Below are 26052 nucleotides of genomic sequence, written 5' to 3' on the forward strand. Positions count from 1 at the left end.
ATGGTGCCAGTCTTTGAGTGTGAGCCCTGGAAGGTTCTAGAACTTCTGTCCTTATTTGAAGGGTGTCTCGTTGGGACACGGGGCACATCCTTCCCGGTCTCCCTCTTCACTACAGAGAGAGTTGTGAGTAGCCGAGGGACACCCTGGTCGTGCCTCCTTGTGCGGGGTGGCAGCTGGGGCACGGGGCAGGCGGCTGCAGCAGCCCTGATGAGCTCACGGGTCACATGAGGATGAAAGCGGGACGGGGTGGAAGGGTGAGATGTCATCTGGGGCCACATGGGGGGGGAAGGGAGGTATCCGTGTTGGCTCTGACACACCACTGAACAGAGATGGAGTAGGAGTTGAGGGCTGGGGTTCGAGTTAAAGAGAAGACACATGTGTGCACCACTTTTCCCCCTAGAAGGAGACCATGAAGGGTGGGTGAGGAACTCCGCAGGTTTGAGAGGGTGAGACCATGGGAAGGCAGTGGGGATTGTGGGGTAAAGGGAGATTTTAGGCAAGAATTCTAGAGTACATCTCTTGTTGACATGGGCAGAGTGTGTGACAAGGGTTCTCCTGAAGAGAAAGGGGCTGCAGGTCAGTAGGGGGGCTCCCCACTTTGGCCTCCTCTGTGTCAACAGAAAGGGAAGAGAGGGGAAGAAATTGCCTTTGCAGGGTGCGGGACGGAACACGAGTGCGGGCGGTGGGATGCTTGTGAGCATGAATGAAAATCACCTGGTCAGTCTGCTCCTTGTCACTTCAGGACCGTCCCCCGCCCACCCCCCCACCCACGTTCCCTGGGGGAGGGGGATGCCTGGGGACTGGAAGGCGGTGTGGGGCTGGGTTCCGGGCTGCGTGTAGCACGCGCGTGATGGGGAGGCAAGGAAGGGATGCAAGGAAGAACGCGTGGCTCCCAGAGCCGGGCGGGGACGTTTCCCGGAGCCCCGGACCGGGTCCCGCGCAGGTGGCCGAGCGCCCCGGGAGGACCCGACGTACCGGGCTCCAGGCGGGCACCCAAAGCCCTGAGGTCGGGTCGCTGGAGTCAGGCTGGTGGCGGGGACTGCTGTCTCCGCAGCCGACAGCGCCGGTTCCCTGCAGGAGCTGGGGGGCGGGGAGCTAGGGGGCGGGCCCTAGGTGGGACAGGCGGGACCCCGGCCCGCACGGACTCTGTGGGGCGGGGCCTTAGTCAGGGGCGGGCAGAACTCCGGCCAGGGACGGGGACTCCTAAGGGGTGGAGCTCGCGAGCGGGGCTCTGCCCGGGCGAGACCTGGGCTGGGCGTGGCCGTAGGCGGGGGGGCCGGGCCTCCGCCGTCGGGCGGGGCAGCGGTGGGCGGGGTCTCCGCCGCGGGGCGGGTCCGGGGCGGGGCTTTGTCTGGGAATGGGCGGGGCCTGGGCTGGGCGCGGCGCGGGCTCGGCCCTCAGCTTGGGAGTCTCCGTTAGGGCTTCGGCCCGAACCTGCGGCTCCGGAGGCGCGGACGGGCTCCACCCCCCGCCGGCCGCGCGCCGCGTCTCCCAATTCCAGGAGCGGCGTGGGGGCTCGAGGCGGCGGCCGGCGGCTCCGCTCCCGCCCGGGCGTCTGGGCGCAGGGCCAGGGCAGGCGGGGAGCGGCGGCGGCGGCGTGGGGCCGCGGATCCCACGGAGGGCGGCGGCCTGGGCCGGCTGAGCCATGGCGGCCCCAGAGCCGGCGCCGAGGCGGGGCCGGGAACGGGAGCGGGAGGAGGAGAGCGAGGACGAGAGCGACATCCTGGAGGAGAGCCCGTGCGGCCGCTGGCAGAAGCGGCGGGAGCAGGTGGGCACGGCGGGGCGGGGGGGGGGGGCCGAGAGGGTGGTCGCCGCCCACCTCCCGCGGAGGGGCCGAGGAGGACACGCGGGATGATGGGAGCGCTGGGCAATCCAGGAGGCCAGAAATCTCTCCGGGGCCTTGCACAGGCAGCCCCCTAATTGGCCGGCCCTGGGACCCCTTTGGCCTGGTCCCCACGCCCTGCTGAGGGACCCCCAGCTCCCTAAGGTTCAGTCTCTTCCCAGGACCACCTCCCCATGCCTCTGCGACCAGACCCATGAAGACCATCCTGAATCCCCTGAAACCTCCAAACCCCCTCAGCCCAGCCCCTAGATACCCCTACTTGGCTCTAGAGGCCACCCCTCCTCCAGTCCCCTGGAGGGGCCTCTCATGCTTGCTGTCCACTCCAAGGATGTGGGCAGAGCCCAAGCCCCCCACTCTGTCTCCTGACACATATCAGCACACTCATGTCCCCCACCCCCACTGCCAGGTGAACCAGGGCAACATGCCAGGGGTCCAGAGCACCTTCCTGGCCATGGACACAGAGGAGGGGGTAGAGGTGGTGTGGAATGAGTTGCACTTCGGGGATAGGAAGGCCTTCGCAGCCCATGAGGTGAGGCCTGCCCACTCCTTGAGCGACCGGGCCCCACCCCCCCACCCCGTGACCGCACCCCCCTTCCCAGGAGAAGATCCAGACCATGTTTGAGCAGCTGGTGCTGGTGGACCACCCCAACATTGTCAAGCTGCACAAATACTGGCTGGATGCCTCAGAAGCCCGGGCGCGGGTGAGCCACCGGCACAGGGCACGGGGCGGGGGGCGGCCACAGCTGGGATGGGGGATGGGGGGTGGTAGGGACCCACCTGCAGTTGGCGGAGCCCGCCCGCCCCGCAGGTCGTCTTCATCACAGAGTACGTGTCCTCGGGCAGCCTCAAGCAGTTCCTCAAAAAGACCAAGAAAAACCACAAGGCCATGAACGCCCGGGTATGGGGAGTGGGCCGGGGCTGCATCGGGGTGTGGGTGAGGGGCAGCTCTGGGGACAGAAGCGGGCCGGGGCCGGGGCAGGGATGCAAGGTGGGTGAGCAGCGCAGGCCCGGCCGCCTCTCCACACCGGTCCCATGGAACCCATCCACCACCAGGCCTGGAAGCGCTGGTGCACACAGATCCTGTCCGCGCTCAGGTGAGGGCCTGGGCTTGCCCCTGCCATGCCCCCATGCCCGCGGTGCGCCCCCCACCGGACCGCACCCACTCTCCTTCCCTCCTGCAGCTTTCTACACGCGTGCAGTCCCCCTATCATCCACGGCAACCTGACCAGTGACACCATCTTCATCCAGCACAACGGCCTCATCAAGATTGGCTCCGGTGCTGGCGGGGTTGGGGGGGGTTGGCGGGGGAGGGGGGCTGCCGGAAGCCAGGGGCAAAGGACGCCCAACGCCCCATCACCTTGACGCCTATTCTTCCTCCCTGTGGCGGCCTGTGCAGTGTGGCACCGTGTCTTCTCCAGTGGTGCGTGGGGACCCAAGGGGGCTGGAGGGCACGGGGCTGCCTGGTCTGCTCACCGTCTGCTCTGTCCACAGCGCTCCCAGACGATCTGCGAAGCCCAGTCCGTGCCCAGCGGGAGGAAGTCCGGAACCTGCACTTCTTCCCGCCGGAGTATGGTGGTGAGTCCTGAGACCGGAGACCCCGCCGTCGCGCATCTCCCCTGCCCAGGCTGATCTGTTCTCCCCTGTCAGAGTTTGCTGACGGCACTGCTGTGGACATCTTTTCCTTTGGGATGTGTGCACTGGAGGTACTAGCCCAGGGACCTCCCGGCCGCCCAGCTAGCTCACCCTGCGTCTCTTCTCCATGCCTGACCTGACCCTGCCCCACAGATGGCTGTGCTGGAGATCCAAGCCAACGGGGACACCCGGGTCACGGAAGAGGCCATCACTCGTGCCAGGCACTCACTGAGCGACCCCAACATGCGGGTGAGCAGCTGGCCTTGCCCCTCCCACCTGGCTCCAAGCGGTCCCGGGTAGGGCCGGTGTGGTGCTGAGGACAGGCGGGAGGTTCGGGGGTTCAGTGCCGCGGAGGGATGAGCCAGCCCCCTTGCACCAAGGCTCACCCACAGGGACAGCCTGACGCATGGTGCCTATGGAGTTTCAGGCCTGCAGGCCCTAAAGGTCCTTCTAAGGAAGGAGAGACTAGAGAGAGCCTTCCTCTGGGAGTACTACTGTCATGCTCGTCTTAGAGACAAAAGAGAGGCTCAGAGAGGCTCAGGCTTTGGGATAAGGGGTGGAGCCAGTGTTCCACTCCCCGTCCCTGGCTCAAAGCCTCCAGAAAGCCAGCTAGAGGTGACGTGGCCCCAGCTTAGGTCGGGGTCGTGGTGGGGAGGTGGCAAAGGGAACGTGGGATGGAGGGTGTGTCCACAGTCTGTCTAGGCTATCTGACTTGACCACGTGGCCTCTGGGGATCAGGGTCAAAAGTGATGGGGCCTGGATGGGGCTGGTGAGAAGTGAAGCCAGAATTGAGGTGGGGGGCAGCAGAGGACATGTGTGGGGGTGCTGAGGCATGGACCCATCAGGGCATCTCTGGAGTTGGGCCTGAGCTGAGGCAACCAAGGGGAGCAGTCCGTAGGTAGATGGGTTTATGCGGGGCCGCCCAGACCTCCAGGAGCCTGGGCTGATCTGGCCCTCTGCCCAGCACCAGCACTCCCCACCCGCCCTGCCCCGCCCAGAACCTCAGGGCAGGGGCTCTCTGCAGCGCAGGCTTCATCTGTGAACTGCAGGTGACCACACTGACCCCCCACGATTTCTACGAGCGTTCCAGGGAGTAGAGCACGACCAGTTTTGCACCCAGGGCCTGACGGTCCTGCTTGTAGATGTGGGTCCTGGCCTGGCTGCTAACAGTATGCCTGTCCCTCTGCCCCTTCCTGCAAGAAGACTCCCCCGAGGACCGGACCCCGGGGGTCTGGGGACTTCAGGGGCTGCTCTCCTCACTGTGCACCCTCCTTGGCCTCCCCTCTCCACACCCCCAGGAGTTCATCCTCTCCTGCCTGGCGCGGGACCCCAGCCATCGGCCGTCCGCCCACAACCTCCTCTTCCACCGCGTGCTCTTTGAGGTGCACTCGCTGAAGCTGCTTGCGGCTCACTGCGTCATCCAGCACCAGCGTGAGGCCCGACGGGTGGGGCAGCCGGGGGCCTGGGCTCCGGGTGCGAGAGGGCCCCCTTCAGCACCCCGTGTGCTCCTCCCGCCTGCAGATCTCATGCCTGAGAACTTGGTGGAGGAGAAAAGCAAGGCTGTGGACCCGCACGCAGTCCTGGCGGAGATCCCCCGGCCGCCCCGGCCCCCGAGGCAGTGGCGGTGAGTGTGGGACCCCCCTCCCCCGGGCCTCCCCTCTCCGCATGGTCAGCCCCCGCCAGCGGGGCAGGGGGGCCGCTGCCCCTCATGTGCCCCTCCCACCTGTGCCAGGTACTCGGAGGTCTCCTGCTTGGAGCTCGACAAATTCCTGGAGGATGTCAGGTGAGAGCTGCCGTGAGTCTGGGGAACCAGGGGCTGCGGGGCCTGAGCCCCCAGCCAGCCCAGTGTGTCCCCAGGAACGGGATCTACCCGCTGATGAACTTCGCGGCTGCTCGGCCCCTGGGGCTGCCCCGCGTGCTGGCCCCGCCCCCTGAGGAGGCCCAGAAGGCCAAGACCCCGACGCCAGAACCTTTTGACTCCGAGACCAGGAAGGTGAGCCTGGGCCCCTGCTGCACTGAGCCCTCAGGCCCGGCCACAGCCCAGAGGGGTCTCTTGCCAGGGGCTTCGAGTGCCCCCCAGCCCAGCACTCCTCCAGGCTGCCAGAATCCAGGTCCCGGTTGACCCTGATGTTGGGGGTAGGAGATGGGAGACGAGCTAGGATACCCCCTTTTTCAGAGGCTCCTTGCCCCCTGCAGACCCTTCCGAATCCCTTGGTGCCAGCGCCCCCGCCCTGCCCTGGGCCTGCTGGGCTCCCAGCAGCCGCCCACCGGGAATCTCACCTGCTCGCGGGCTTGCTGAGTCCCTGACATTTGTGTCCCAGTGCGTCCTCCAAGACCTCCCGGACATTGCGTTTCCCCCAACCTCTCCTCCTGGAAGGCTCCCTCCTGGCCGGGGACCTGCCCCCGTCAGCCTCAGCCCCGCTCCCCCTTTCCATGTCCATTTCACGTTCCAGAGGCTCTGGCTTTGGCCTTGGGCGTGTCTCCGTGGTTTCCACCCTGATCTAGGTCACCCCCATTTCCTATCTGGATGCTGAACCAGCCGCCAACCTAGCCTCCTCCCTCCAGCCAGGATTCATGTCCTAGCAGCCAGAGCTGCCCCCAGAGCCGGCGGGGGTCTTCAGCCTGGTCCGCAGGGGTCCTGAGGCCTGGCGCCGCTGGCGCCGCATGCTGTGCTCCTTTCCCCGCCGACCCGTCTGTCTCTGCCGCCGCTCCTCCCAGCTCTCTCCTCATTCAGGTCTTCTCCCACCTGTGAAAACCCTGTTTGTCCTTCAGTACCCAGACTTGGTGTCCACCCTTCTAGAAGTATTCCGGAATCGGCCAGGCCACCTGCAGTGAATGTGCTTCTTAGGCTCTCCTTAGAGCTTTGCCCCCATTGCCAGTCCTTACTGCCCCTTCGGGGCCCCGAGTCGGCCTCTGCGCTTGCCGCCGGTTGCTGAGGCCAGGCCTTCGTGGGTGACCTTGTCCACCCTGTCCCCAGGTGATCCAGATGCAGTGCAACCTGGAGAGAAGCGAGGACAAGGCCCGCTGGCATGTGAGCAGGGCAGGGGCTGGGGCCCGCGGAGGAGCAGGGTACGGGGAGGCAGCTGGGGGTGCTGGGCGGACTCTGGGAGCCAAGCACGCCCCCTGCCTCCACAGCTGACCCTGCTCCTGGTGCTGGAGGACCGGCTGCACAGGCAGCTCACTTACGACCTGCTCCCAAGTAGGCCAGCGGGGCCCTGGGCAGGGGCGGGTGCAGGTGTAGGCACGAGCGGTGGTCTCGCTCCTCTGTCCCGCCCCTGACCGTGCCCCTGCTGCAGCTGACAGTGCCCAGGACCTCGCCGCCGAGCTGGTACACTATGGCTTCGTTCACGAGGTGTGCGGGTTGACCCAGCCGGGCTGGGAGGGAGAGACAGCAGAGTCTCCACCCCATCACCCCATGCCTCCTTCCCGCCCTGCAGGATGACCGGACCAAGCTGGCTGCCTTCCTGGAAAGCACCTTCCTCAAGTACCTCGGAGCTCAGCCGTGACCTCGCAGCCCAGTCCCTGGGGACCAGCCCTGGCCGCCCACGTGGGGAAGCTCAGCCTTGGCCCAGGGCTCAGGGGACCAGGGGCTGACCTCTGCTTACGGGCTTGAGGGCTGATGACCAGATGCCGGCTAGTGAGGAGCTTCTGCCTTCCATGGCTTTCAAGGAGGCCCTTGAGTGGGGTAGGGAGGGTGGTGGGTTTGGGGCCCATCAAGGGGCAAAGGAGCCTGGGCTGGGGCTCAGGGGAGTAGTTAGGCCCTACATGTTGTCCGGATCAGGATTTTCCCACCTAGTCAGCTTGCACAACTCACAGTCCGTCTCATAGCCTGTATTTCCTGGCCAAGAGTTCTCCCCCACCTCAAGATATGTGGTGGGTGATTGAGCCTTCAGCATGGGAGAGGCTGCGCTGCAGGGAGCCACCGTGCTGGGGCTGGGGGATCAGTCCCGGACAGATGCCTGTCCAGGCCAATGCTCCACATCCTGTTGGAACCACAGACCCGCCCTGGGAACCCCCCACTAAGCCCATGGTACCACACCTGCAGGCGTGAGGCACGATGCTGGGCACTGGGCAGGGCCACGACCTGGCAGGAGAAGAAGATGGCAGAGACGTTTCCTGAGTCCCCAGCCCAGCCCGGCTCCTGCATGGCCCTCCAGCCCCTGCCCAGCGCAGACCCACCTTGGAGACCCCCTCTGACTTCCCACTGCTCTGGGACGGGGACCTGCCACGCCCCCTGCAGACTGTTCTGGCCTCCCACAGCCGCCCCCCCAGCCCGCTCCAAAGAGCCGTTTTCCCTCCCACATTCCTAGACCTGGAGGCCTCGGGCTCAGGCATCCTCCCTGCTCTCACTGTGCCTTCTCCCACACTCACTGCCCTCCACGTATAGTCACTCACCCCTCCTGTGGCAGCCGCCTCCCAGGTCCCGAGGACGGCAGCCCCTGACTCCCTGTCTCTCCCACTCAACTCCCTCCCACCCCTCACTGCCCTAGCCTCCATTTTCCCGGACCGCCTCCCCTCTGTCTCCAAGTTGAGTTAAGCATTCTTCAACATTTTAAATTGCATGAACGTACTGCATTCAGGTTCCTTTTGAAGACTTTCTATTGTCAAACCAGGACAGCTCACCACTGCATTACTTCTCTGACCACAAACTTAGTGGCTTAAGATACCACAGATTTACTGTAGTCCTGCAGGTCAAAAGTCTGGTACAGGTCTCTCGAGGCTTTAGCCAGGCTGCATTCCTTTCTGGAGGTTCTAGGTGAGCCTAAAACTGTTTCCTAGGTTTCCATTTTCTGCTTCAGGTTGTTGGCCTGCGGGTGTCAGGGATGGCGCGGGCACTGGCCAGGAATTCATCTCCTTGCAACAGTAAGGCCAAGGTCCCCATCTTCTCGCCCGCCATAAACGGAAGGTCATTTTTGGCTTCTACAGGCACCGCTGTTCCTCGGCTCATGTACTCATCCTCCATCTTCAAAGCCAAAAACAGCCGGTTGAGTCTCATGACCCGTCTGTGGTTTTCTGCAGCCAGGACAGCTTCATGTAATTAGGTTGGGGCCCCCTGAATGATCCAGAATGATCTCCCCATCACAAGGTCCTTAATCATGTCTGGAAACCCCTTTTGCCACATAAAGTAACAGTCACAGGTTCTGGGGGCTAGGGCACGGACATCCTGGAGAGAGGGCATCATTTTTCCACCTACTACATTACCCTGACCAAAAACCAAAATAAAGTTACGAAGGTGTATCAAATAAATTAAATGTACAAACATAGTGAATCTCAAGTTGTCTTAAACACCCCAATACCCTACAGAGTTACCCCTTCAACTTTAACACATTTACAGTAACATTCAAGTCTAGTTGGAAATCCCCATGCTGTTTTAAACAATTTGAGTGTCAAGTGCGTTAACAGGTTGTGTACCCATTAAACTGAACTCAAAAGTATCAATACTATCATTGCTTCATTTAGTCATGCTTAATGAGGTTTTCACTTTAACTTTTATCCAAGTTATACACATATCATTTTAAAAGTGGAATTTTTTTTTAAAGCCAACAATAAATGATCAATGCAGTCTCCAAGTCTGATCCTTCCCAGATTTAACTCTTAGCTCTTTCTTCAGGCATGTAAAATCCATCTATCACAAGCTGCACATGCTTTTACTGCTTTTTATCGGTTTTTCTACATAAGGTGTCCCCTGCTGGTGTTCTTGGAGAAGAGGGGGTCACTGGCCTCAGGGTCCTGACCCAGCATCGTCCCAGTGTGGTGTGTATTATTACAGCTTCATTACTGCAGGATTCAGCAGAGAACAAGCTGTCCTAGGGTTATATTTGGTTTCTTGCACAACTTTTTGTTTTGCCTGGAGTTAATCATTGCTTTTTTTGTTTGTTTGCTTAGTTTTCTGTACACATCTTGCTAACTCGTTCTTAGGATTCTCCCGCAGATGTGCGAACCTCTCAATACCTGAGATTCATCGCACGATAGACTGCTCTGTTTCCTCTTTTCCCGGAGCCACCACCACCGTGCCAGCTCTCTGCCCCAGGCTGTGTATTCTTGAGCCTGTGGCCCAGCCGCTGGCACGAGTCGCTCCTTTACCAGCATCCCAGAGCATCTCTCTCCTCCTTTACCAGCATCCTGGAGCATCTCTCTCCTCTGTTTACTGGATCCCTCACTTTCCTCTTCCTTCATTCACCCTTTGTTTGAAGAAGAACATCCTCCCAGTTTCCTGAGAGAGGGAGCGTGGGAAATCAGGGACTCTTTGCCCATTTGTCCTTAGTCTACTCTTACGTCTGCTCGTTAGTGTAACGAGGCACAAAAGTTTGCCTAAGTTGAAAACTATTTCTTCCCAGAATTTTGAGGGTATCATGTGATTTTCTTCCAATCCCAAGACTTCCCATGTCTTTCTGAATTCTAACCATTGGTGATCCCCCTCCCTCTCTCCTCCCTTCCCTTTGGAACTCTCAATGATATTTCTGGATTAAAAACTTCTCTTTTGTCTGTTGTCCAGAGATCCCAACCCTTCAGTTGTAGGAAACTTTGGGGCATTTTTTGTTTGTTTTGTTTTTGGTTTCTCTGTTTTTTGTTTTTGCTTATTTGTCAGCTCCTTGTTTTGTGGAACTTTTATTATTTAGATGTTGGAATTATCTTTTAAGAGACACAATATGTGGTAGTTAAGAGCACAGGCTCTGAGTCATTCTGCTGCTTCTGGCTGTGGGATATGGTGCCCCTACTTCCTTATCTGGAAGAATGGGATAATAACAGTACCCACTTCGGGGGCACCTGGGCGGCTCAGTGGGTTAAAGTCTCTGCCTCCGTCCGGCTCAGGTCGTGATCCCAGGGTCCTGGGATGGAGCCCCGCCTCTGGCTCTCTGCTCAGTGGGGAGCCTGCTTCCTCCTCTCTCTGCCTGCCTCTCTGCTGGCTTGTGATCTCTGTCAAGTAAATGAATAAAATGTTTAAAAAAAAAAATAACAGTACCCACTTCATGAATTGTTGTAAAGATCACACAAAGTAATGTTTGTAAGGTAACGAGAACTTTGCCCAGCACCCAAGCACTCTGAATGCCTTATTATATATCAGTGCCAAATCTCATAAGAGAAGCTACTGCCAGAAAGTGGTTCTTGTTCCCTCCACCCCCTGCAACGGCGGTGGCAAGGCCCAGTCCATTCACCACTTCATCCATCCCCCCTCTCCTGTGGAGGCTGGTTAGGTACCAGGTCATTTCTAAGCACTGGAGAATACGGCTCCGTGTGACCAATTATATTTTCTCTTCTCACTTATCAGGTTTTGTTTTATACATTCTGGAAAATTTCAACTATATCTTTAAACCCTCCATTTAATTGTTCACTTTCCTCTCATCTTTAATTTATAAGTACTCTTTCTCAGTTATTGAACATTCTTTCTTTATAGCTTCTTGTTCTCTTTTTGGAAGATTTCATTTATTTATTTATTTAATAGGGAACTAGAGAGAGAGATCACAAGCCGGCAGAGGCAGGCAGAGAGAGAGGGGGAAGCAGGCTCCCTGCAGAGCAGAGCCCGACACGGGACTCCATCCCAGGACGCTGAGACCGTGACCCGAGCTGAAGGCGGAGGCCCGACCCACCGAGCCCGCCGGGGCACCCCTCTTTATACCTTCTTGTTCTTGATTTTGGTTTTCTTTTACGTTTTTATTTTACTTTCAGTGAGTTAACATACAGTGTTTTATTAGTTTGGGGTGTGCAATATATTGATTGTTTTGACTTTGGACGCAACATCCTCTGTGGTATCTCTGAGGACACGGTTTTAGCTTTTCTTCTTGCTTCGCTGTCTCTGCTCCTTCTGAGCCCCTTTTTCGTTTCCGTTTTTGTTTTCTTCCCGCCCCTTAGGTCTCTGGTGATGCCGGGCTGCTCAGCTGCTTTTAGGAGTGAGGTCTCATTGGTGGGGCTTATTGCCCGGTGAGCTCTGAGGCCCGGGACCTGGCCAGGCCCCTCTCCTGAGCACCCTCCAGCTGCCCGTCTTCGGAGCCAGGAGCTGCTGCAGACGGAAGCTCTGAGCTTCACGGGCGGCACACGCTGGGGCTAGACTCGGGGCGAGGGTGGGGGTGGGAAGGCGCAGGAATCCCGTTAAGTCCCTCGCTTTTGGACCGGGACCCTGCTTGGGCAGCCCAGCCACGGCCCGCGGGGAGAGCCCAGGGGAGTGTCCTTTTCGCACTGCATTTCCGCCCCCAGCCCCCGGCGTCGCAGCCCACCTCCCGCGGGCCCGAGCAGCCCGCGCTGCCCACCTTCCTCCAGCGGCGCGAGACCGCGCTTCCCTGCGCCCGGGGCTCTGCCTTTCCCCAACTCCTCTCCTCTCGCGGTAGGGGCGGGCCCGGCGCGCTCACCAGCGGCGGCCGCACCGCACTGCAAACCCTCCCAGGGCCGAGAAGGGACCCGCCTAACGCGAAAGGCCCTTTGCCGCCTCTGGACCGAGAACCTCATCGCCGGGGGCGGCGGGTGTGGCCTCCTCGAGTAGGGCCCGGGGCCGGGTGCGCCCTGCGGCCGACTCCGCGCAGCTCCACGCCACGACGGGACCTGGCGCCCGGCAACGCGGCGGGGAGCATCGGGGGACGCTGAGGCGGGTCCTGAGCGCGTCCCTCGGACGCGGCCCCGCCGGCCGCGGACCGTGGACTCTCGGACGCGCGCAGGCGGCGCGGCCCGACTCCGGCCGGCACGACGCGAAGCCGCAGCGCGGGGGTGACTCGGGAATTCGGCGACTCTCGGCCGCCCTCTCGACGCGATCTCCGCGGCCGGCGGGGTCCGCGCTCGCCCCGCCTGCCGCCTGCGTGCGGCCGGGGACGCGGGACGCCCTCGCCGCGCCGAAGCTCTTCTGCGGGGACGCCGGGAAACGGAGCCGCGGCAGGAGAGGGGCCGGAGGGGCCGCGAGGGGCTCGCTGCGACGGACCGCGGCGGGCCGGCCCTCCGCCGGCGACGGGAAGCCCGGCGGGCGCCCGCACTCGCACCGCGCCGGGGAGAGCCGCCCGCCCCGCCCCCCGGCCCCGGCCCCGGCCCCGGCCCCGCCCCTTCCGTCCGCTCTGCGGCGGGGCCTTAACAGGCCTTCCTCACACCGGAAGCTGATTCCTCCCCCAGCCCCTCCCCCTTCGAGGGCGAAAGAGCCTTTTATCGCGAGACTTCCGATCTCCTTCGGGCTCTTTCGCCGGCGCCCAGATCGCGCGAGACCGCAGAGGGAGCAGGAGCGTGTGGCGCGCGCGGCGGCCGCGACGGACGCAAGATGGCGACGGCGACCATAGCTCTCGTAAGTGAGCCGCCCGTCACCGCGGGCCGCCGCTCAACTGGCGGGAGGCGGTCGTCGGCCCGGCCAGGGCGTCGAAGGCCCCTCGGAAATGCGGCCGTCGGTCCCGGGCCCTCGCGGCTCTTGGTCGCGCGGGGCGGGGGCGGGGGCGGGGCGGGCGTGAGGCGGGGGCCGGTCCGCGGCCTCAGCTTCCGGCTCGCGGGCTGCGGCTTCCGGCGGCCGGCGTCGGGGGGCCGTGCGGCGCGCGGGGCGCGGCCCCCTCCGGGAGCGGCGGGTCTGGCCGGGGCGAGCGGCCTCGGGGCGGCGCCAGGCGGCCGTCGCCGCCTTCTGCCAGCCGGGGCGCCCGTGGCCCGGACTTGACGGCGGGGCTCCTGGGAGCGATGGCGTCTCCTCCCGGCCGAGCGCAGGGGCCGCCGGGCGTGCGGGGCCTGTCGGCAGGAAGCTGGGCCCGCGGATGCTCTGCGGGGAGGGCTGGCCGGCTAGCAGGGGCTCCGCCCCGGCCGAGGAGGGGGGAACGTACTGAGCGCACGTTCCTCCAGCCGTTACTCTGTCTCAGGCGGTCACGGGTGTCGGACCACCGTGGCGAGCCGCAGGCAGCCCCTGCCCTGTTGGCGGGTCTGGCGGACACGGAGACCACGGACTGCGAGCCCGAGGGACCTCTGCTCGGGGTGCTGTGGGCACCCACGGGGGAGCCCCTCCCTGCCCCGCCCAGTGCTCACCTACTTCTTAGTGACATTGAGTGAGTCGCTTAGACGGAGAGCCCTGGTGCCGCGCTTCCATGGTGACGTCTCACTTGACCCTTTTGCCTCCCTCCTCCTCTCAATGAGTGTCCTCCTGGACCCTTCACGGCGTCACTTCATCCCCGTTACCTGCCACCGACTTGTACCCAGAGTGACATGATGGGGCCTGTCTGGGAAGGCAGCGTTGGCAGGTGGCTGCAGGCTGGAAGGATAGGGAAGACGTTTGGGGTTAGGGAGTCTGCTTAGGCTAGAGCTAGGCCTTGGGCAGGCCCTGAGCTGGGGGCTTGCACACAGGGAGGGAGGCTGGACCCGTGTCACGGGGCGAGATCGGACCCCCAGGGAAGAGAGGCCCCTGGTTAGGGGAGCCCAGTGTGGGATCCGCAGACTCGGCCATCTTCTTTATACCACGTCTTCCCGTTGAAGCCCAGGCGCCTGTGACTTAGGCGAGAGGGAAGTTAGAGAAGAGATGGGGGTGGAGGACTCGGCAGCGCCCCACATAGCGGCCAGACTCGGCCGGCCGGAAAAGGAGGAGGAGGCTTAACGACAGGGCCCCACGCTCCTGGGAAGGTGTGGAATGTGGAGGAGGAAGAGGAGCCAACGAGGGTGGGTGATGGGTCTCCCCTGAGCGCGCTCAGCCTCGGTGGCTGCCGGAGGCTCTGACCGGCAGCACCCGGACGGCTGCAGACAGAGGGGAGAGCGGTCTCCGCTCTGCTGTGACGCGGTGCCCGACGGGCATCCCTGTAGAGGTGGACGTGGGCACAAAGTCTGAACCCTGTAAGCTGAGGTTTGCAGTAGGGCTGTGTTGCCCGTGAGTTCTCTCCAGAGGTAACCCGTGCGAATGTCCATGGGTGTGGGAAGCTGTGAAGATCCAGAATCCAGTTTATATCAGATTCCAGGGGTGGGTTCCAGGCTGTGGCCTGATAGGTTCCTCTTCTTACCTGTTCAGTGGACAGATTTCCAGACGGTCTGTTTTCTCGTCGCCTTAGTTGGGCGTGGTGAGAACTTGTTGTGTCTCGTGGCCCGTGCCTGCTGAACAACGCCGGTTTCTGCCCTTAGACGGGTTTCAGCTCTTCTGGGAGGATAGAGTGGCACTGAACTGGGCTGTTAGTGACCTGCTGGGGAAGGACACAGGAGGACGCAGACGTGCTGTAGTCACTCGTGCCTTCCACCCGGCGGCTGCGGAAACAGGCCACAGTCCCTTCCTGTCAGGGACATTGTCTTCTGGTGACACAGTGTGTCTCTGACTTACCAGTCCATTCTTCCCTACCTGTGACAGCTGGGCTCACTCCTGCTTGGGGCCATTACCCTTGGGTTCCATCTGGCAGGGGCCTCAGACCCTCTGCCTTCCCTGTGGGCACTGTCTCTCTCTCCTCCTCCTGAAGACCCTGGCGTGCACACTGAGTCTTCAGCCTCCGCGGCTGCCTAGGCCCCAAGGGCCTCCTCAGTCCCTTTCTTTGCATCTTGTGCTTGACTTTCCTCCTAGTGCTCATGACCCATAGAAGTCCTCTCTCGTAGGTGCCACTTGGCACGTGTCTCATTTTGTTTTTGCTGCGTGCAAAGTGCCCGGCACAGAGCCTGGCCGTCTGGTAGAGAGCAGGGCACCACGGGCAGAGGACGTATGGAGCAGATGGGGAGCACCCTGCAGCGGCTCCGCTCTGTGGATTGGACCCTGGGTGTCACGCCCGTGCTGCTGATCACCAAGACTGATGGCCTGCCTGCTGCGCATGGAGTGACTCACTGAGCCTTCGTGCCAGCCCCAGGGCACAAGGCCTGAGGAGCCAGAAACCTGGGAATGTTAAGTAATTACTTGACTTTTCTGGTTTTCTAATAGGAATAATCCTCTTTGATCTGGTGAGCAGTGGCAGTGCTGGAGTTTGGGGCCCAGACTCAAGGGGCTGTTTTGCCTCCCAGAGGAGACTTCTCACCCCTCCAGGCACTGACTGCTGCCTAGTGCTGGCGAGCTTTGTGACCACAGAGCCTCCTATTTTCATTGCCAGAGGGTGACAGCGTGTGACCAGCTGTGATAATAAATGACAGTTTTCTCCAGGCTCTTCTAGTGTGTACTTAGAACGGAAGCTGAGGCTCTGTGGGACGAGGGACTTGGTCTGTTTTGGAGGCGATGGGATGTCCTGTGTAGCACCTGCTCCTGGACTGATTTTTCCTTAGCAGTCTCTCCTGAGCTGTGTTCTGCCTCAGCAGTGCCCACTTCCTGTGCTGGCTGGTAGTTAATTTGGGAGAGCAGGGAGTTGTTGATGAACGCGCCCTCAGGTGGGCTGTGTTCGTGCGTCAGGAGACGGGATTGCTTCCCCAGACTGAAGTGGTCCTTGCTGTGGGCCTTGACAGGGCAGCCTCCTCTCCACATGTGCTCCTGGGGTGCCAGAGGACTCGAGGCAAGCCGGACACTGACACTGTCCCTAGCTGCCATATGCCCACTTGGGGGGACCCATGTCAGAAGGGCCTGGTCCTTGGCTCACTCTGATGGAGCGGCGTCGCTGAGCTCAGAGCAGCTTCAGCGGAGGCTCTGCTTGGGCGTCGGCCGCAGCGTCTGTGCCGCTGGCCATGGCTCTAGCACACACAGGCTTGTGTTGCTGTCTCCTTTGGGGCTCGAAGGCCTCAGACACGCTCTGGCCAAGTCCGCCTAGCCTCTGACTTTGTGCACGGGGCTCCAAGGATGGGCATGGTGTCCCCCGTGTTCCTGGAGAGCCGTAGGTCTTAGAAGATGGGAGCGGGGTAAGTGTGTTCGGCTCTCAGCTCCGGCGTGTAATCTCTCAGAAGGTGGAGCAGGTCTCAAGGCTCTTTTACCAAGTCTCCCTTCCCCGCGGCGCGGCCCACCTCCTGACCTTGGCCTGTCTTTGCTCCTGCCATTCTGCTGAGTTGAGCTGGGGGCTCTTCCTTCCGTTAGGCTGGTGCTGCATGGCAGTGCCTCCGCGGCCCCTCTGGGTGTGGGGTATGGCCGGGCTCTCAGCTGCCAGCCCTGGACAGTTTGTCTGCTGCGGAAGGGAGGCTTGTGCACACGGACCACCTGCCTGGCCCTGTCATGCAGAGGGCAGCCCTCCTCAGAGGGGTCTTCACAAGGGGCTTGGGGTGTGGACTTGACCAGAGTCTGTGGAAGGCACTGGGACTGACGCCGAACGGGGGGGAGGGGGCGTGCTGCGGCTAGAGAGGGGCCCCTGTCTGCCTCAGGAGGGGGTGAGGGAAGGTGGCCAGCTGTGCCCCTTGTCATCCCATCTGGCCTGTCCCAGCCTGCTGGCCAGAAAGGAACTGATCTTTTAGGACCTCAGCTCTGTGGCCAGGGGGCAGCTTTAGGCTCAGGGAGGATGCCTTTCCTTGACATGGGGCAGGAGCTCTCTTATGCTCTGTCCTGTTCTTTCCTGATGACTCCCTGCCAACTCCGGGCTACCCTAGATTCTGCCAGGCCAGGCTACCTTTGTGCCAGATCCTGGGCAGCTGCAGGTGTCCTGGCAGAATGAGAGGGGTGAGTGGGCTACTGTGGGGTGTTCAGGAGCCAAGCCGGAGCTGGGCTCTTCCTGTGCCCCAGCTGGACTCTCTTTTTCGTCCACGGCCTCTTAGCCCTTAGCTAGGGAAGGGGAGAGAGGGCCGGGACGGGTGGTCTTACGACTGTCCATTACAGCGTCTCCTTCCTGCCTGCAGCAGGTCAATGGCCAGCAAGGAGGGGGGTCCGAGCCGGCGGCGGCGGCAGTGGTGGCAGCGGGAGACAAATGGAAACCTCCACAGGTACTGACCTCAGCATCCTTGCCCTCAGGCCCGCCTGCCCACCCGCCCGCCCATCTGCCTGCCCGCCCGCCCGCCCCCCTGCCTGCGTGTCCCTGGGCCCAGAGAGATGGGGGTGGGGTGGGAGGAGCCCTAGGGGTTCTTCTCTGCCTTCTGGGTAGAGGTGCCTGTCTCTTCCCTTAGCGCCCAGCCTCAGGCCTGGCTTCAGCCTCTCCCCAGAGCGTCCACCCTGCTTCTGTGGTGGCTCGCAGCCTCATGTGCCTTCAGACTTCGGGCAGGTGGTGACGATGGTCAGGTGGGGGCTGAACCAGAGCCGGTGTCAGTTGTTAGCCATCATGCCATTCCCGAGGGCAGCCGCACTGTTGCAGAACGTGATGGGTAGTAGGAACCAGAAACACAGATTTTCATTTCAAATCTGAAATTTAAATAAAACAACGAAGCAGAATAATGTGCAAGTGAGAGCACGGGGTCTGTGTGGGGCTCGGGCCAGGCTTCAGAGTGGGCATGGGCAGATCAGGTCCCGCTGGGGTTGTTCTGCCCTTGGGAGCATGTCCTATAGGAGGTGGAGCCGGGCCTTGTTGCTGGGTAATAAGGTTCTTTGTGCTTCTCCATGGCAGCGCCTGCCTCCAGTGGATTGTATTGGGGGCTCAACGAGGTGGCCTGGGGGCCTGTTGGAGCTGGGCCCTCTTGTGGGCCCCCCTGCACACTCAGGGGAGGGCTGGCCGTGGTATGCAGCCTGGATCCTGAGACATTACGGAGGCTGAAGCAGATGGGCAAAAGGGCCAGGACGTCCCTCTAGTCAGCCCTCCCCTGCCCTGGTTGATGGGAGAAGGGCTTTTTGTTTATCAAGACAAAGAAGAGATTGAAAAGTTTCTAAGGGGCTGGAAGGGGGTTGGCATTGATTACCATGGTGACAGCCTGCTCTAGAGTCACAGCCCCTGGCTCTCAGGGCCTCTGTCCCACTAAGAAGAACCGGGCTTGGGGCCAGCTGGGAGGGTGGAGAGGACAGGCTTTAGGGGCCAGACTGGGGGCCTCCAGGCCCCTCCTGCCCTTTGACCCTGTGCTGGAAACCCTATACTTGGGCTGGTCAGGATGGTGGTTCCTGGGGTTTGGGTCCGCTGGCCCCTTCCTGCCTCCTCCGAAGCTGCCCTCGCTCCTCCTCGCGTCTGTGCTGGGGATCTGCCTTCTCCGCTGTCCCTCCTTAGGCTCTGTGCTGTTTGCCGCAGAGCACCCCCTCTGGAGGGGGCTGGCGGTGGTCTGTCCTTGCAGTTGCTGGGCAGTGCCAGGCCCTGTGAGCTGGTGGGCAGGCTGGTGTGACCAGACCCCTGGTGCACACACTCTTTGGCTCAGTAGCTGTGCTTTGCTTTTTCCTTGCACGGCTCTGTTCTCTGCCCTGCGGACAGCTTAGAGATGGATTTTGGCAGAAGGAATGTAAACTTAATCCTGGTTGCATTGGGTCTGTCTGCGGCGCGGGCTGTGCCTGCTCTACCCCCTCCCCCAGAGTATCTCCTGGTGCCCATGCTCGCCTGGCCGGGGTGCTGACAGCCCCGCTTTCCTCCGTGGCTGGTCTGCTCCTGGCTTCTCTTCCCAGGGGCTAAGCATAGCCCAGGGAGGAGTTTGGTGGAGATGGGCTGTTGTGGCCGGGGAGAGCAGCTCCAGGTTCTCAACGGTGGGGGGGTGGGGGGGGTGGGGGGAGGCGCTGCATGGAAGTGTGCTGGGAGGGAGACCCTTTTCCCTTACTTGCTCCTTGAATGGTCCCTAGAACTCCGCCCAAGCAGGGACCCCGAGTCTATGAACCTGGCTGGGGCTGAGGGAAGGTGTGGGGGGCGGGCGTGGATGCCAGGTGGTCCAGGAATGAGGAGTCCCTGCCCATCCAGGGGACCATGGCCCCTTTGCCTTGTAAAGGATGGCTGGGGCCAGCTCTCTTGCACGGCTCGGGGCTGAAGCTCTGGGCTTGGTTTTGCGACGAGCACTGGGCCCCTCCTGCTTGTTGCCTGTCCTCGTAATTCCTGAGGAGGCCTTGTGGCCCGGGCCCTGCCGCTGCTCTGGCTTGTCCCAAGGGCCCCAAGGTACCTGCCTGCCTCAGAGGCATGGGTCTTGGGAGAGACAGGCATAGGGACAGGCACAGGGAGATCGCAGAAGGGCAGAGCTGCCTGTCCCTGGGGAATGGGCCAGGCCTGGAGGCCTTGTGCGGCTCTGCGGGGGCGGGTGGGGTGGGGTCCCGGGGGGCCGTGTGAGCGAGCTCTCGAGCTCGTTCTTAATGACTTCCCTGCTGCCCACCTGCAGGGGACAGACTCCATCAAGATGGAGAACGGGCAGAGCACAGCCGCGAAGCTGGGACTGCCTCCTCTGACGCCCGAGCAGCAAGAGGCCCTCCAGAAGGTGAGAGCGCCCTCCTGGGGAGTCTCGGGCAGGGCGGGGGGCGGCGGGCGGAGGAAGGAGCACCGCCCTGCAGACCGGGCCCCCCAGTGCCCCTCACCACCTCCTCCCGCAGGCCAAGAAGTACGCCATGGAGCAGAGCATCAAGAGCGTGCTGGTGAAGCAGACCATCGCGCACCAGCAGCAGCAGCTCACCAACCTGCAGGTGAGCCCCCGGGCCCTGCGCTCCGGCTCGCTGCTGGCTCTGCTGGAGGCCGCCCCACCCGCCTGGGCCGGGGAGCCTCCACCGCCCCTCCCCACCACCTCCGCCTCCTCTTCCTTCTCTTCCTCCTGTGCCTGTGGCCATCCCCACAAGCTGTTGTGGTTCTGTTTCTCAAGGACTCGTTCTTGGGGCGCCCAGGCTCCTCTGTGGGGCACGCGTGGCCCAGCCTTACCCATCTGCTGAGAGCCCATGGTCCCCTCCCTGCCCTGGCGCTGTAGCTGTGCCCTGCCCCCTGAGTTGGCTCCTGCTCTTGGACTTGAAATTGTTGCCTCAGGTTGCCTGTGCCCCCAGGTGGTGGTGCAGCATGTAGGGGCGTTCCTTCCCATCCCCCTGGCCTCGGATGAGAGCGGTCAGGCCCCGACCCCTGCAGTGAGTCCAGACCCCCTGAGTTGGGGTCCAGGGCAGAGAGGACAGGCTGGGGGCGCCTCCAGCAGCCTCCTGCTCTAGCCCTGTGGCCACAAGCAGCCATGGCTGTGGGGAAGAGGCCAGGGCGAGGCTGACAGGTGCCCGGGCCTCGAGCCCCCTGCCCCCTGCCCGGCCCTCAGGAGACGCCCTGGCTCTTCACTGTGCTCCATCTGCACCCTCCTCTTCCTCCTCCTCCTCCACCACCTCCTCCTCCTCCTCCTCCCTTCCCTCCCTCCTCCCCCTCCCTTCCTTCTGCCCTGCCGGCCAGGCTGTGGGGCGGGGCACCTGGGGCTCTGAGGCCCCCCTGGGCAGGTGCCGGTGGCCGGCCAGTTGGCTGGCAGTTTGGGAAGGCAGGCGGACCTCCCTGGCAGGGCGGGGACTCCGGGCCTTGCCGCTGTCTGCGTGAGGTGTGACAAGAGCGGGAGACTGCTCGGCTCCAACAGACTGAACTCTGTCTTTACTGTCTTTCAGATGGCAGCAGTGACAATGGGCTTTGGAGATCCTCTCTCACCTTTGCAATCGGTCAATAGAAATGCTCACTTCTTCCGGGGCTCATGTCCTTAGTCAGGGCTAGAGGGGGGCAGTGCAGCCCGCGTGCTGGGGACCTTGCTCCCCTAGCCGGCCCTGCCCGCCAGCTCGGGACGAGCGCAGCAGAGCGCCAGGCGTGGCGGGGCCAGTGGTGTGGGCGGGCACCCAGCCGGGACCGCCCCTGGGGAGGCCTCCATCTGCTCTGAGGTCCTGCCTTAAAACTAACCGGCCAGGTAACTGTGGAGGGCAGCAGGCCAGGAGGGTAGCTGCCCACGCCAGGCCCAGCTGCATCCATGTCGCCCACACGCACAAGGTGCCATGCCTGGGCCGCCAGCTTTGCTGGTCTCCAGGCCGCCCGGGCTCCTGGGTCGAGAAGGGGTCAGGCCCCCGAGGGAAGAAGAGTCCTAACTCCCGGCCCCATCAGACCCTGGAGGGAGGATGGTTGGATGGGGTGGGGGGCCGGGGGGTGCCAAGCAAGCAGGAGAGGGAAGGGCGAGGATTTGGTCCTCTGGGCCTGGCTGTCCGCAGGGCGTAGGGGCCGTGCAGCCAGGGAGCAGCCAGGGGCTGGGCTAAGCCCAGAGTGGGCCCGGGAGGAGGCAGACGCGGTGCCTGAGGCCTTGGCTGCCATGGGCCAAGGAGTCTGGGAAGGAGACGCTCCTCGGTCTCCCAGAGACAAGCTGAGGAGGCGGCCAGGCCCTGCTCCAGGAAGTCTGAGGGGGAAACATGGCTCTTCCTGGGCTCATCCCTGCGTGTGCTGCTCTCACAGGAGGTGTGGCCAGACAGACCCAGTGTCTTCTCTGGGAAGCGTCTGTCGGGGGCGGGGGGTGTCAGGGAGACGGCTCTCGGCCCACCTGTTGGGAAGCCCACACCGATGAGGAGACATGCTCCCTCTTGGGGAGTTGTGACCCGAGAGGCATGTGGCTTCCTGTCGCGCTGCCTGGTGCAAGAGGGGACATAGTTCCACTTTGGGGGTCCTCGGTCTCAGCAGGGGCCTGAGGCGTACTTGTTGGGAGCCCAGTTTGAGGAGGGCAGTCCCATTTGGGGGGGATTCCTACTTTAGGGGATATGCGGATTTGACCTTTAGGCTCCTCTTGGAGGGAGGGGGAGGCCTGGTCTTTATAGTAGGCCAGGTGGTGTCTAAAGAGGGAAACTGGCTCCGGTTATGGGGGCCTTGTGAGGGTGAGGGGAGCCCCTGTTTATGGAGAAGGTAGAGCCAGGGCCCCATCTTCTTTGCCTCACCTGGGTCTGTGGTCTTCCCCAGGGCTCAGCTCCTCCTGGTGGCCCACCGCGTGTGGCTGGGGGACCCCCCTGCCTCGCACATCGTGCAGAGGGGGCCCAGGTGGGAAGCCCATCCCTGAGGGTGTGGAAAGGTCCCTCGGCCCCGGCTGGCCCCAGCACACAGGCAGTGTCTGCCCAAGCAGAGCTCTGGGCCTGCTGGGCCTGTTATCTCCTGCTCCAAGGAGCCCCAGGGCTTCTCTTTTGGCGGCTCTGCCACCTTCTGATGTTCCTGGGGGCCTGGCATCGGCGCCGCCGGCGTGAGCTCCAGCCAGCCCTTTTTGGTCAGGTGCTCAGCACACTGAGGGGCTTGCAGAATGCCCAGCCCCCACCTGAGCTGGTCCTGCCTGAGCAGCTGCTCTTTGTTCTCTCTCCGGGGAGCCCCCATCTGGGCTCCTGACCTCCTCCCCTGGGCTCTCTTCTGGGCAGTAGCTGCCCTGTCTTCTGCCCCCTCTCTTGCCTCCACGCTAGCGGGTCCCTCCAGCCTGGATGGCTTCCCCTTCCCTCTTCTGTCGGAGCACTCGCCCAGGACCCTGGGAAGATCTTCCAGCCCAGCTTGGGGTACCTGGTCCCCAGACTGGAAGGTGGGCATGGTGGGAGGGCGTGCAGCCCTGCCTCCTGGCCCCTGTCAGCTTTGCTGCCAGTCTGCCCAGGACCTGGATGGGCCGGGGTGCGTCCGTGTCCTGCCTTTGGGCCTGGCCTTCCTTCCTGGGGGTAGGGTGCTGTTGACCCCCGCTACCCTGACCGCAGGAGCTGGGCCTGCGTCGTGCTGCCGCGTGGGGAGCCCTCCCCCCGGCGGAGCTGGGTAGGTGGGCCAGGAGGGGAGTGGGCTGCCCAGCCTCTTGCCACCCCCTCACAAGCCAGGGGCTCTCTCTCCCCTTGTGTCCTGCTCCAGATGGCAGCTCAGCGGCAGCGGGCACTGGCCATCATGTGCCGGGTCTACGTGGGGTCCATCTACTATGAGCTTGGGGAGGACACCATCCGCCAGGCTTTTGCTCCCTTTGGACCCATCAAGAGCATTGACATGTCCTGGGACTCCGTCACCATGAAGCACAAGGTGGGCTTTAGTCTGCCCCTCCCGAGGCCCCACCCTCCCCACCTTGGGCTCTGTTGGCCTCACGGCCCGTTCCTGTACCCAGGGCTTTGCCTTTGTGGAGTACGAGGTCCCAGAAGCCGCGCAGCTCGCCTTGGAGCAGATGAACTCGGTGATGCTGGGCGGCAGGAACATCAAGGTGAGGCCGGGGAGGCCCCAGGGCCGGCGCGCGCGCGATCTCAGTCGCCGGGCGGCGCCGAGCAGCCTCTCCGGAAGCCTGAGGTCCGACGTGGCCAGGCCTGTGCCGACCGGGGGCTCTGTGCCCTGCCTCTCTCCCAGGTGGGCAGACCCAGCAACATAGGACAGGCCCAGCCCATCATCGACCAGCTGGCGGAGGAGGCTCGAGCTTTCAACCGCATCTACGTGGCGTCTGTGCACCAGGACCTCTCAGATGATGACATCAAGAGCGTCTTCGAGGCCTTCGGCAAGATCAAATCTTGCACGCTCGCCCGGGACCCTACGACGGGCAAGCACAAGGGTTATGGTTTCATTGGTGAGTCTGGAGAGAGCGCGGCAAGGGTGGGGCCCACCCGGCACCGTGGCTCCCCCTCACCCGCTGCTCCTGCCCTGCAGAGTATGAGAAGGCCCAGTCGTCCCAGGATGCCGTGTCTTCCATGAACCTCTTTGATCTGGGTGGCCAGTACTTGCGAGTGGGCAAGGCTGTCACCCCCCCTATGCCCCTGCTCACACCTGCCAGCCCTGGAGGCCTCCCGCCCGCTGCGGCTGTGGCTGCAGCTGCCGCCACAGCCAAGATCACAGCCCAGGTGAGGGATGGCCCAGCCACATAGTTCATTTGTGGGTGACAGCCCCTCCCTCCCTCCCTCATCCTTTGGGGGCTGGCTCTTGGTGTGGTCTTGAGCGGAGGCGACCAGACTGGGGACTGAGTGTGGTGATCTTCCGGGCTGCAGGAAGCAGTGGCTGGAGCGGCTGTGCTGGGCACCCTGGCCACGCCTGGACTGGTTTCCCCCGCATTGACTCTGGCCCAGCCTCTGGGGGCTTTGCCCCAGGCAGTCATGGCTGCCCAGGCCCCAGGAGTCATCACAGGTGAGCCGGAATGCATGGGTCATGCCTTGCCTCCTTCCCCTGTTAGTCCTCTGGGCATAACCCTGAGCGGGGAGGACCTTGCTCAGCCATGGCTGAGTGGCACGGGGGCACTTTCCCGGGAGGGGCAGAGATGGGGGGAGTGTGACTGCTGGATCTGGTGGGTTTGCTGCAGGTGTGACCCCAGCCCGGCCTCCCATTCCGGTCACCATCCCCTCTGTGGGAGTGGTCAATCCCATCCTGGCCAGCCCTCCAACGCTGGGTCTCCTGGAGCCCAAGAAGGAGAAGGAAGAGGAGGAGCTGTTCCCCGAATCGGAGCGGCCGGAGATGCTGAGCGAGCAGGAGCACATGAGCATCTCGGGCAGCAGCGCCCGCCACATGGTGATGCAGAAGCTGCTGCGCAAGCAGGAGGTGGGTGGTGGGGGCCGGTGCAGGGTGGTGGCGGTGGGGGGCAGCCGGGGTGGTGGTCCAGCCTGCTGCAGCGCTCAGCTGTCCCCTCCCCCGCACAGTCCACGGTGATGGTTCTGCGCAACATGGTGGACCCCAAGGACATCGATGATGACCTGGAGGGGGAGGTGACCGAGGAGTGTGGCAAGTTCGGTGCTGTCAACCGCGTCATCATCTACCAGGAGAAGCAAGGCGAGGAGGAGGATGCGGAGATCATCGTCAAGATTTTTGTGGAGTTTTCCGTAGCCTCTGAGACTCACAAGGCCATCCAGGCCCTCAATGGGCGCTGGTTTGCTGGTCGCAAGGTGGTGGCTGAAGTGTATGACCAGGAGCGTTTTGATAACAGTGACCTTTCTGCGTGACCTTCGCCCTGTTGCCCGGACTTGCACTTGCTCCTTGTTTCCTCGGGGTTCTCTAGAGTGATGTGTTGGTGTCTCAGGCCCAGCCGCCCACGTGGGGATAAAGGTGCAGATGCCTTGGCCCTCAGCCTCCCTGTGTGACAGTGGTCCTGTGCTTCTGGGCTCCCGGGGGCAAGCCTGGGGGAAGGAACGGACAGGGGTCCTTGAGGGCCTGCGAGCGCCCCCCTTCCCCGGAGGAGGGGGAAGTGGGCCGGCTGCGGAGTACGCTGGGGGCTTCCCTGCTGTCCGGGAGCGGGGCCTGCGCCCCCGCCCGCCCCCCCCCATGTCACCTGTTCCCGACGGGTGCTGGGAGAAGGCCCGCGGGTGGAGCCGGGCGGGCGGGCGGGGGGGGAGCGGCCTGCCGGCCGCGGTGGGGTTCGTGGGGCCCACCCTGGGGAGGGGACCGAGGCGGGGGGTGGGGATGGACGGCCGGGAAGCCTCCAGGATGCCCGCGGGAGCGCGGGCCTTAGGCCGACTTCATGTCCCGGCGTGCTTTGCGGACGGGAGCGGGGCTTCCCGGCAGGCTGTGCGTGGGGCAGCTACGGGTTCTCGGAGGCGCCAGGAGCGCGGGGACTTGTGGGGTTTGCAGTTCCCGGCGGCGAGGGCGGGCCTCGGCTTCCCGGCGGGCTGCGCGGCGGCCGGCGGTAGTCGGCGGGGCAGTCCGGCGGGCAGCGGCGGCTGTTCCGGCTGCGGCACAGCGGCGGACGAGCGGGCTGGGCGGGATGCGCGGCCGCTGTCGCCGTCTCCCCAGACTCTGAGCGCCGGCCCGGCCGCGCGCCCACCCGGGCCCCCGGCCCCCGCCTCGGCCCACCCTCGCCCCTCGCCTAACCCCCAGCTCGGGCCGCCTCGGGCCGAGCGTTCCGAGCGCGGCCCGGGCCCAGCGCCGCCGCCGCCGCCGCCGCCGCCCCGCCCCTCCCCCGCCCGGCCGACCCCGGCGCTCATGCGGCCCGAGCCCCGCCCCCCGGCCGAGCCCGCCGCCCGAGCCCGCGTCTGAGCCCGCGCCGCGCGCCCGCCCGCCCGCACC

General features: G+C 63.3%; 2 protein-coding genes across 10 annotated transcripts; both read left to right on the forward strand.

Annotated features, from left to right (window-relative positions):
- Positions 1-1500: 1500 nt before the first annotated feature.
- Positions 1501-8732, forward strand: NRBP2 (nuclear receptor binding protein 2). 2 transcript variants are annotated; one of them, XM_080800161.1, is made up of 19 exons: positions 1501-1768; positions 2250-2372; positions 2443-2544; positions 2652-2741; positions 2897-2937; positions 3025-3119; positions 3240-3263; positions 3335-3418; positions 3491-3546; positions 3629-3724; positions 4774-4906; positions 4997-5099; positions 5208-5258; positions 5333-5468; positions 6453-6506; positions 6611-6674; positions 6772-6827; positions 6913-7160; positions 8402-8732. In XM_080800161.1, the coding sequence occupies exons 1-18, from the start codon at positions 1646-1648 to the stop codon at positions 6979-6981; spliced, it is 1500 nt and encodes a 499-aa protein (XP_080656287.1). In that variant the 5' UTR covers positions 1501-1645; the 3' UTR covers positions 6982-7160; positions 8402-8732. The 2 variants fall into 2 exon arrangements, with proteins under 2 accessions (XP_080656287.1, XP_080656288.1); XM_080800162.1 differs by lacking the exon at positions 2250-2372.
- A 3864-nt stretch (positions 8733-12596) lies between these two features.
- Positions 12597-25116, forward strand: PUF60 (poly(U) binding splicing factor 60). 8 transcript variants are annotated; one of them, XM_080801520.1, is made up of 12 exons: positions 12597-12731; positions 17120-17203; positions 19487-19582; positions 19695-19784; positions 20718-20768; positions 22945-23106; positions 23189-23281; positions 23422-23635; positions 23716-23906; positions 24051-24186; positions 24359-24594; positions 24693-25116. In XM_080801520.1, exons 1-12 carry the CDS (start codon positions 12708-12710, stop codon positions 24990-24992), a joined length of 1677 nt encoding a protein of 558 aa, XP_080657646.1. In that variant the 5' UTR covers positions 12597-12707; the 3' UTR covers positions 24993-25116. The 8 variants fall into 8 exon arrangements, with proteins under 8 accessions (XP_080657646.1, XP_080657648.1, XP_080657652.1 ...); XM_080801521.1 differs by having other exon boundaries at positions 12655-12731; positions 17123-17203; XM_080801525.1 differs by lacking the exon at positions 12597-12731 and adding an exon at positions 14556-15267.
- The last annotated feature ends 936 nt before the right edge of the window (positions 25117-26052 follow it).

Source organism: Martes martes, assembly GCF_963455335.1.
Source record: "Martes martes genome assembly, chromosome: 4".
Taxonomy (NCBI): Eukaryota; Metazoa; Chordata; class Mammalia; order Carnivora; family Mustelidae; genus Martes; species Martes martes.

Excerpts from the sequence above, each read along its gene's own strand:
- PUF60 (XM_080801520.1), top strand. The coding sequence starts at position 12,708 with ATGGCGACGGCGACCATAGCTCTC. Across the intron at positions 17,204-19,486 it reads ACAAATGGAAACCTCCACAG|GGGACAGACTCCATCAAGAT; the intron begins GTACTGACCTCA and ends GCCCACCTGCAG. Across the intron at positions 23,282-23,421 it reads TGGGCGGCAGGAACATCAAG|GTGGGCAGACCCAGCAACAT; the intron begins GTGAGGCCGGGG and ends CCTCTCTCCCAG.
- NRBP2 (XM_080800161.1), top strand. The coding sequence starts at position 1,646 with ATGGCGGCCCCAGAGCCGGCGCCGAGGCGGGGCCGGGAACGGGAGCGG. Across the intron at positions 1,769-2,249 it reads GGCAGAAGCGGCGGGAGCAG|GTGAACCAGGGCAACATGCC; the intron begins GTGGGCACGGCG and ends CCCCACTGCCAG. Across the intron at positions 2,373-2,442 it reads AGGCCTTCGCAGCCCATGAG|GAGAAGATCCAGACCATGTT; the intron begins GTGAGGCCTGCC and ends CCCCCTTCCCAG.